Source organism: Meriones unguiculatus, chromosome 10 (genome assembly GCF_030254825.1).
Source record: "Meriones unguiculatus strain TT.TT164.6M chromosome 10, Bangor_MerUng_6.1, whole genome shotgun sequence".
NCBI lineage: Eukaryota > Metazoa > Chordata > Mammalia > Rodentia > Muridae > Meriones > Meriones unguiculatus.
This window is the reverse complement of record NC_083358.1, coordinates 22737992-22748900: the sequence shown is the minus strand read 5'-3', so window position 1 is coordinate 22748900 and position 10909 is coordinate 22737992. Positions and strand designations below refer to the sequence as shown.

Genomic DNA, 10909 nt, shown 5'->3' with positions numbered 1-10909 from the left:
AACCACTCTGGAAAGCTATCTGGCGCTTTCTAAGACAATTAGGAATAGTGCTTCCTCAAGACCCAGCTATACCACTGCTAGGTATATACCCAAAGTTCATTCAAGTACACAAAAGGGATACTTGCTCAACCATGTTTATAGCAGCTTTATTTGTAATAGCCAGAACCTGGAAACAACCCAGATGTCCATCAACAGAGGAATGGGTACAGAAATTGTGGTATTTTTACACAATGGAATACTACTCAGCAATCAAAAAGGAGGAAATCATGAAATTTGCAGGCAAATGGTGGGATCTAGAAAAGATCATTCTGAGTGAAATATCCCAGAAGAAGAAAGACAAACATGGGATATACTCACTTATATAGACCTATATGATATGATAAACATAATGAAATCTATACACCTAAAAAAGATAATCAATTGATCGGACATGGGGTAAGATGATCAATCCTCGTTTAGAAAGACAGATGGGATGTGCATTGAACGTATGACAGGAGTCTACTGAGCGCATCTGAAAGACTCTAACTAGCAGTGTTTTCAAAGCAGAAACTCATGACCAAACCTTTGGCAGAGTACAGGGAATCATAAGAAAGAAGGGGAGTTAGTCTGATGGGGAAAGGATAGGAGCTCCACAAGGACCAAATATATCTGGGCACAGGGTCTTTTCTGAGACTGACATTCAACCAAGGACCATGTATGGATATAACCTAGAACCTCCACTCAGATGTAGCCTGTGGTAGCTCAGTAACCAATTGGTTTCCCAAAGTGAGGGGAACAAGGACTATTTCTAACAGGAACTCAATGACTGGCTCTTTGGCCTCCCCACCCCCAAGGGAGGAGCAGTCCTGTTAGGCCACAGAGGAGGGCTTTGCAGCCAGTCCTGAAGATACCTGATAAAACAGGATCAGATGAATGGGGAGGAGGTCCCCCCATCAGTGGACTTGGAAAGGGGCACGGTGGAGATGAGGGACTGGGATGGAATGAGGGATCGGGACACAGCTGGGATACAGAGTTAATAAAATGTAACTGATAAAAAAATTTAAAAAAAAAAGAAAAAGAAAAAAAATTATTTTAATTTATTAAAATTCACTTTAAGTCCCAGTCATAGCCCCATCTCTCCCTTCTTCTCAATAACACCCTCTCTCTCTCTCTCTCTCTCTCTCTCTCTCTCTCTCTCTCTCTCTCTCTCTCTTTCTCTCCTGTGTATCCCTACTCTCCGACTCCTCAGAAAAGGGAGTCCACAAAATACACCCTGCTACATGAAGTCACATCATTACTGAATGCATCTTCTTCCACTGAGACCGGACAAGGCAGTCCTCTTTTCCACTGAGGCCAAACAAGGCAGTCCCTCCAGAAGGAAGTTATCGAAAAGCAGTAAACAGAGCCCATGTCAGAGACAGCCCCTGCTCCCCTTAGTAGGAAATGCATATGAGGACTCAGCTGCCCATAAGTTACACAAGTGTAGAGGGTCTAGGTCTAGTCAATGCATGGTCCTTGATTTATGCTTCATTTTCTGTATGCTCCCCTGGGCCCTGGTTAGTTGACTCTGTTGGTCTTCTTGTGGAGTTCTTTCCCCTCCAGCTCCTTCAAACCTTCCCCCCACGTTTCCACAAGGCTCCCCATGCTCTGTCTAATATTTGGCTGTGAGTCTCATCATCTGTTTCGATCAGTGGGCTCGAGACGGTGGATGAGAGGTCAGAGGGCTTGGAGAGAGAAGAGAAACCAAGGCTGGTGGCATGGCTGAGACAAACTGGAAACCTACAACAGGGCAGGCTTCGGAGAGGATATGGGCTGGCTCCAGCTCGCAGCGGGGATCCTAGACACTGAAGAGGCTACCTTCTAGCCAGAAAGGACTTCTAGTGGAGGGAGGGGATCACCAAACCACCCACAAAAACTTTGACCAAAAATTTACCGGGACTATAAGATGTGCAGGGATAAAGTTAGAGCAGAGGTTGAAAGGATGTCCAACCACAGCCTGGCCTAACCTGAGACTCACCCAATGGGAGAAAGGCAACCTGAAACTATTAAGAATACTCTGCTTTGCTTGCAGAGTTGTCCTTTTGTCCTTTTTATGTAAAGACATACCATAACTAAAATTTCCACTTTTACCTAGAGCTTGCTTTAGAGCTCAAGCAGGTCTTAACTTGTGCTCTCTGGCCTCAGCTTTCTGAGTAGCTAGGATTGCAAGCCTATGTCATCTGATCTGGCTTTATTTTACTTTTTGTTGTGCCCAGGTCTTGGTACCTACAGGGCAAGCACTCTACAACTACTACATCCCTAGCCTTATAACTTCTTTAAATGTTTAACACGTGTGTCTCATGGCTTAGAAATTCTGCTCTAGGTTGTAAATGCAAAATTGAATACATGCGATCACATGAAATCATGTCTGAGAATATTCATACAGTATGTTAAAACCCAGGCCTGGGTGGGTGGCCCATACATATAATCCATCCACCCAGGAAACCAAGAAAGTGAGACCATGAGTTCAGGGCGATAAGGACTTATGCACAAAGGGTTTCTCATACACATTTGAAAGAGCAAGCGCTGAGGTGAGAAATGCTTGTGTGAGTGTTGGAACAAATAAAAAGAATTAAAATTACTTTGTAACCTTAGAATAGCCCCCACCTGCCTTCAGCCCCACAAACCTTTCCTGACACAGGACACTACAGCTCTGGTGCTTGTTCTGTGCCTCTCTTAGCTCCTGGATCTTCTGGGGCAGTCTTGGTCCAGAACTGCAGCCTTCTGGCCTTCAGGCTCTGCCCACAATAGGTCTGATGTCTAGCTGTAGGTACTGCTCATCATGGTCCATCACGGCCAGTAGGGTAGACACTCACTGTTGGGGTTTCTGTAGATATAGCACCCAGTATTAAAGGGTGAGGTCACTCTGATCCAAAGCCTGATCTCCTAATTTGAGTCAGGGTAGAACAATTAGGTCTGTGGTTAAGGGAGCTGATAGGACAGGTATCCTTCCAACATGCAGATACTAGTGTTACTCACTGGTTTCTGCTTCATATGAGAAAAGACTACCTGTCCTATTTTATGTCTTCCTAGAAGAGGAATGATCTAAAGAACAGTAACATAGCACTATAACCCACAAGCCATGGCACTGTGAGATGACCAGTATCTGACACCTACAAAATATCTGGAGAAATGTGCTATTGTAGAGAAAAGACTATTACGCAATGGAATATCTATGCATGGTAGAAGGCAACTATCCAAAAGGGAGGCCTGGATGGGAACCCACATGAGTATGATTATGGGAGGGTGTATTCTCACCCATGTCTTGCAAAGTTGGCCCATTACTTCATCATCCTCCTGTTCAACAGCTCCTCCTCCTCAGTGAGGTTAACTGAAGACAAAGTCCAAGTATATGCCACCTCACGCCTCTGGCAACTCACTCTTCACACTCACCATCCCAGCTGTTGTCTGACCCCACACTATTGGCTTCGTTGCCTCCCTTCTTCATTATATAGAGAATTCAAGATCCATGCAAGCCATGCAAGCCTCTTACTGAATTACTGCTCCAGTGTGCTTTCAGGTCCTCCATCACAGGCTAGACTAGGAAGGGCACTGATTGTAAACTGTAGCCTATCATTTGGGGCTACAATATGGTATGACATTTGATTTCATCTCCCAGAACACAGCATTTTTTTTTCCAAATGGACTGAGAGTGCAGGAGGCCCCCAGAGAGTCATCTGGGACTTCATTAAGCTCACGAAAAATAAGGAAGACTCACGTTTCCTGCCAAAGAGGAAAGACAAAAAGACAAATTAAACTCATCCCCATGGTCAGCCTTCACAAGGATGGCCTGGTATCCTTGAGGAAGCTGGATTGAGGTTGGAATTCATAGATGTAGACAGAGGCATGGCAACCTGCAAGTGGGGACAGAGAGTGATGTAGTTGCCCCTCACCTGAAGTGTTTCTGATATATATTTTATGAAAAGATACCTTGATATAAAGTTACCTGGAATTATAAATGTTAAATTGGAGATGGAGCTCCAGGTTGGAGCACTAACTATGGAAAAACCCTTGGCTAAACAGTGCCCATGGCCTTGCCAGATGAGTGGTTTTGTTAAGTCAGTAGAGTATCAGCAACCCTTTTTCTCCTCTGTATCTAGCTCTCATCAAAGGCATAAGGTTATTCTGTAATTCAAATGTTTATTTCAGTATCTCCCCATAGCTGGTTGCAATCTTTTCTCTGAGATACTTATGTCTCAGTGTTGTATAAACTTTTCTCCCCAATTGTTCCCTGCTATGCAAATAAAGCAGATTACAACCAATTACTGAGCAGGGGAGAGAAAAGGGCTTGACTTTCTTCCCCCAAGAGGTGGAGTTAGAGGAGGAAGCAGGGGACTCAGCCAAGAACAGATGTCCAGGAGACTCTAGGAGGAGAGAACAGCTGACGTAAAGCCTTAAGGTGCAAGTATCTCTGGGATTTACAGTGGGAGGAAGCCAGACTAGCTTAGACACTGTTAAGAACAGATTAAAGCTGCTCAGGATTGTGTTGTAAGCTTGATAACAAATAATTTAAGAGAATATCAATTATTTGGGTGATAGCCTGGTTAACAGAGAAACTGAAAAATGTACTCACAATTTTAAAAGTGTCACTCTCTTAGACTAGACACGAGGAGACCTGGAGACCAGTGCTCCACAGTGCTCACCTGTGACCCACATCTGTGAGATGCTTTTCTCTTTCTTTCTTTCTTTCTTTCTTTCTTTCTTTCTTTCTTTCTTTTTCTTTCTTTCTTTCTTTCTTTCTCTCGCAGTTTTATTTTAAACACAAATAAAACACGACACAAGCCATCTACTCATTCTCTTCCTTGCGCAGCCTGGCGTTGGGATTGGTCACTCTGAGGGCCAGCTGTGCTGCTCTTTCTACGATGGCTTTCCGGTTCTTGGAGGACACATTGTGAGCAATCTCAGCACAGTAAGACTTGTTGCACATCAGCAGCACTTCCAGCTCTTTGACATTGTGGCCCAGAAACTTCTGGAAGCCGCTAGGCCACATGTGATTAGTTTTCTTGTTGCTCCCATAACCAATGTTGGGCATCAGTGTCTGGCCCTTGAATCTTCTCTGAACCCTGTTGTCACCACCTCTGGGTTTCCGACAGTTTCGTTTAATTTTTACATATCGGTCTGACTGGTGCCTGATGAACTCCTTGGTCCTCTTTTTGACAATCTTGGGCTTCACCAGAGGCCGGAGGGCAGCCATGTTGTCTCAAAAGAGATGGCAGCCACCTCGTAGGTAGCGCCGAGGAAGAAGCGTGAGATGCTTTTCTAAGCCCTGTGACAGATCTACTCATGCTGAAAATGTGCTATTTGAAGCACAGGGATCACATACAGGAAGTCTCCCATTATCTCTCTGAACTGTATTTGAATGGTCTTGGGGGTCCTCAGTGTGCCCCATGTACTCTTCCATTAGCAGGTCATTACACTCAGGAGGCAGCATCTATACTAAGGAAACCAGGAAGGATGAGATTAGGCATATTCTAGGTTAGGTAAGCAATAGCCTTTGGTATTGGGAGAATGGAACCTGTGATGATATTGGGTACAGGTTAAAAGGTTCATGCTCTGAGTAGACTGAACACAGAATCACACATATATACTGAGTTTTATAAATAGGGTGCTGTCTGGGAAGAATATATGTGGGACCCCTCTATTTGGACAGGACCAACGGTATCTCACCTTTGTGCTGCTGTATTATTCAGAACAGAATGCAGGTCCTCTCTGGTTATTTCCTTTATTGTCTGAGCAGAGCCCATGATCTGAGAGACAGAAGACAGTGTTAAGTGTGGGATCAGATGGACTTAGAATAAAGATGTATTCAGTTCATTCTGCTTAGCATATGGGTATTCAGGAGCCTAGAGGATTGGAACTGTGTCTCACCATGGGAAAGTTCCAACCATACTCATTATTGTTGACACCAATGATGCTGGGGACAGGGTGAGAATCCACAGAAGCCAACAACTCTTGGGGATGCCTGGGTAGGAACACTCCATCCACCACAGCAGGGATCATCTTGAAGGACGGTGGGACATTAAACATCAATGCTGAAGTTTAATCAAACAAATACCCTGATGTCCACTGAGTTACTTCACAATTTTGTCATTTCTCACTAGTTTCAAGGAGCTCCGCTCCCTCTGGAGGAGAATCTAAACTTAGGTTAGCCTATCTTGATGTTCATTTTGCACACAGAACTGAGAGAACACAAAGTCAGAAAGATGAGGTATTTGGTTCAGAATCCCACATCCTACAGACCAGGTTCTTCCAGACACTCAACTCTCCCACCTTGTTAATGACCAGGATCTCTGCTTCACTCTTGCCTCTCAGACAGCACACCAGTCCCTCTAAGTCTGTGGCCTCATATCCAGATAGGCTGGCCACTGTCTGTAAAGGGAATAAGCAGGGGCAAGAGTGGCCAATTCCAAGTCGATTCTATTGTATCTAATTCTCACACTCTACAGTGTGCTGTCTGGATTGGAATAAGTATAAATTGTTTGTTCCCATTCTCCTAGTGCTCGCTCAAAGGTGATAGCCAGCAGGCGGTATCCTTTCTACCTGTATATTTGTTCATACTGTTCAGGGCATTTTTGTTTCCTCCACCCATCTTGCTCTATTTCTGTATAAGGAAAACAGTAAGTGTGATAAGGTTTCTATGTGAAAGTTAGAGGACAAAGTCTCAGTCTTCAATGGCCCCCTTATTTGACAGGGTGTCTATTATTTTGCTGCTGCCTACACTAGATGAGCCAGTCTGACAAAATACAAGAATTCTCTGGTTTCTGTCTCCACCTGACCAGAGGAACATTGTAATTACAGATACATGCTCCTATCTACAGTGGTTTATGGGTTCTGGGGATTTGAACTTAAGTCCTCAGGCTTTCATTCCAAACAGTTTTTTAAAGCCAAAGAACAAGCTCCCAATACGTACCAATACTAGGTTTGCTGCAAAGAGCAGTTTGCTGGGCAGATAACATACTCACCAAGTATGAAGCAGATGTAAGTGTATGATAAACTTTGAGATTCTCAGTAATTATTGGAAAGAAGTTATTTCCCTTGGTCTTTGTTTTACCCACAGAACAGAATACCAGAGAACCAGCATATAAACGCTGAGGCATCAGACTAGGGCTATGAAGGTTGAGGGCACTTAGAATGGAGACCATCTCAGAGCTGTCAGAGACACAGTAAGAATGCAGGGCCACACCAGTCTCCATGATGGCTCTGTGGAAGAGTCCTTGTTACATGGGGACACAACATGGAAAGATACACCTTTGCCACCTGCTGACTTGCCTAATATACTGACCTGCTCAGGGTTGCCTCCTAAGTTGGCAATGTTCTTCTGGACCCAGCACAGGACAGCCACCTGGTCCAGGTATCCCCAGTTGCCTTTGGAATGCTGTTCACCACTGCTGAAAAGTGGAAGGGACAGGGATCAAAAGGCTGTCTAGGATCTGCTCAGCCATTACGGTCCAGCTGTAGGCTCACCTGAAGAAGCCCAGGACACCCAAGTAGTACTGCATAGTGACACCACCACATCCTCAGTAGATGCCAGTGTGGATCCATCATACATGGAAGCCATGACCATAACCAGTGCACAACCATGGATCCACACAATAACCTGGAGAAGTCAAGAGAAATGCAAGAAAACTCCTAGACATTCCAAGCTCTATTGGTCTACTTATTAGAATATCAACTGCTGTACACATCTGTGCAGCCCCAGAAATGCATAAAAAACCTCAGGACTTCAGGGGCTTGGCCACAACCAGGGACCTCAAGATGTCTCATCAGTGAAATTCTAGTCCCCATCACCACCATGTGTCTCCATTTGAGTTAATGGCTGTATGTATCAACTAGTATCATCATTACTCAGGTTCTTCACAATGGAACAATGATATCTCTCTGGATTAAAAATGGAAAGGGTCATCAACTCTTATTGGCACAACAGATAATCTGAAGATAGTAATTTGGGTGACCTCAGTGTTGAGATCTTGAACACCTAAGTGGTTCTGCAGAGCACAAGTTGGAGAATGAATCCTGGTTTTATCAAAGAGCTGGAGACCTTGCTCAATGCTCCAGTGCTCTGCCCCATTCCCAGGTTTCAACGGCATAGTGTGGCTGAAAAGGCCTTCTGTGCCCTAAGTGAGGTAAGACTTTTCCTCAGAGTCCACCCTGCAGTGGGGCTCAGGTTGCTTTTCATCCCTTTCTTCTAAACCTCTTGAAAAAGTGCCCTCTCCCCTTGCTGACGTTTGCCTGACGCTCACAGGCAGATTAGAGCCCTCATGGGCATGAGCTGATGCATAGATGTTGACATACAGGCAGTCCTCAGACTTGGAAAGGAGGTTCAGTTTCCTCTCCTTCCAGCACACTGGATTCATTATATCAAGATTTTGTAAACACCTGATGGAAAATAGCAGACAGAAATACCAAGAGATGTATGGTGATGAAAAATCAAGTATGAGTCTAAAATTCTTTTTCCTCAGCCACTTTCAGCTGCTCCTCCTCACAATGCCCTATTAAAACATATTCCTGCTCTAAATCCCTTCCAACCAAGGTAAAGGCCAAAGGCTCCATGAAAGTTGGGGTGGAGACTAATTTCTTAGATTTCCTGGTCAATGGCACTTGGCCCTGTAGGTTATCACAGTGATTGTGATTGTGGCTTAGCCAGTATTCATCAGTGCTGAACTCCTCAGGGATCTGAAGTGAATTCTCCTGGATACAGGTGTACTTGCTGCCTAATAGGTCACATTATCTCAGGCCTAGAAATCTCTCCAATTGTGGCAGAGACCACCAGGCTTAATTTGAATATGTGAAGAATTTTATCTTTGTTCCTCTCCATAGTACCTACACCTAAGTCCTTATGAGTGCCAAGCTCTGACCCAGGAGCCTGACACACTTGTGCTACTCAGCCTTAACATATCATTAGAAAAATGCATGGGGCACTCACCCACAAGGAGAAAAAAACTTCTGTGTAGCTGAGATGGAGAAACACTTCAGAGTGGCCCATAGCTCAGAGCAAGCACATTCTCACTCCAGTGACTGAAACACTCTGGGCCTAGAATGTACATGGCTGGATGTGAGGTCCCATCTCTCACATCACTCCATGGTTCAGGGGCCTCAGGAGGTGCAAAGCACAGGGTCCTACAGGTGGCTTAGCAAAAGGAATTCACAGGAAGGTGTGGACACCAACATTGGTATCCTTCACATAGTCGATGCTGCCTTGGAATTGGCCTGAGTGTGTGTTTCTGGTGGGGATGGACTCTGATGAGTCCTGACCTGCTAGAGAGATGTCATCAGGGTTAGTTTTCTGTAACCATCTGCCACATGGTTGAAACTTCTTTCACACTGTTACCAGAGCACAGGAGAAGGGGACCCAGTAACCCAGAGTTCAGCTGTGTGGTATGAATGTGGGAGCTTCCCTATCCATCAAGGCCAGGAAGCTTTCCTGTTGCCCCTTTCAAGAGTATCAAAGCATTACTCTGGCGAAAGAGGCCGGACACCTAGAGCCATTTGATCACAAGAATTTGTGATTATGGAAATTCTTTTCCAAAGGACAGTAGTAGCTACAATCATATCCATACACCGAGGAAAAGAAAATACCTTCCCGCTTTTTCTTGAATTGTTTATTGTTCTTTCCAGAACTCCTTACACTAAACAGTCTCCACAGAATGGAGTGAGTGTAGATGACTCTGACCTTCTGTGTACTAGTGGGCTTAAAACATTTGTGGAAATGTAGGCCCACTGTTTCCCATTTCATCTATTGCAGCAGTCCTCAACCTGTGGGTCGTGGACCATTGGAAACCACATATTTCTGCTAAACTTAGGAACTGGGACACCACAAAATAGCAAATTTACAGTTAGTAGGTAGCAACTACAAAAACCTGATGGGTTGGGGTTTCTAAGACTACTGGGGTTTCCAATGATCATGATGTATAGTTAAGAATTTCTAGTATATTATTTCCTTCAGACCCTCCCCCATGCCTTCCATCCCACAAGCCCAGCCTCTGAGGACATTCAGGATTCTATCAGCTCTGGCTGCAGTCAGTGCCCATTGCCTGTTTAGGGAGCCTCACCATGCACATGGAGGAGAAGCAGGAGCCCAAGGAACACAGCATTCAGCCAGCTGTGCAGCTGGTTCAGGGGCATAATCAGCTCCCACCTGAGTCTGTGCTGCTAGGACAACCATGGTTCACAAACAGGAAGAGCCTGTGAGCCTTCCCCAGGCAGGAAATTACACCAAAGGGATATTGGGGAGCAACACGGTGTGATGGGTCAAAGTTCTCATTTTAGAAGAACTTATTAGCCAGAAGTGACCAGAGCCAGTGGCCAGGAGGCAGGGACAAGTCACCTTTGCTGTTTCTTCTGCCCCTTTGGCCTCCTGGAAAGGCACAGCATGGATTCTGAAGCTCTTCTGTGATACAAGGAACACCGCCCCACACCAGGGCAGAAAGCTCTAACAGAAGGAACCAGAGGCCTTCTAGGTCACACTAAAGCTCACTCAGGAGAGACAGGCTCATGCAGGAGCTCTGAGTGTGACCTTCATTCTCAAGGCTTCGCTGTGCTTTGAAGACTCGGTTTACTGAGCCAACTTCCAGAGTCCCTGGTCCCTACAATTATCTTAGGATCTGCATGGACTCCTTGCCCCGTTAGGTCACATTTGTTCCAACAGAACACACTGAAATTCTGGTGCTTAAAGTCCACATCCCGTATCCACTCCACCAGCATGATGCGTCTCCTGTACTGGCCAGCTCTTGCCAAGATCAACTTCACGGTGATTCGTTCATGTAACAAATACTCTTAATTGTTTGCATTTATTTTGTGTTGAGCTAGATGCATATTCTTAACAAACCTACTTTATTTAGGGTCTTACATGCTTCTACCTCCCTTCCAATCTCCAACACCAGCTAGGAAGGAA

The 10909-nt window shown here is 45.0% G+C and overlaps 1 protein-coding gene and 1 pseudogene across 1 annotated transcript; both read right to left on the bottom strand.

Moving 5' to 3' along the window:
- Positions 1 to 2596: 2596 nt before the first annotated feature.
- LOC110544235 (acylcarnitine hydrolase-like) lies at positions 2597 to 10140 on the bottom strand (annotated as a pseudogene).
- LOC110544234 (large ribosomal subunit protein eL32-like) lies at positions 4799 to 5248 on the bottom strand. Its single transcript, XM_060392121.1, has one exon. The coding sequence runs from the start codon at positions 5210 to 5212 to the stop codon at positions 4805 to 4807; it is 408 nt and encodes a 135-aa protein (XP_060248104.1). The 5' UTR covers positions 5213 to 5248; the 3' UTR covers positions 4799 to 4804.
- Positions 10141 to 10909: the final 769 nt, after the last annotated feature.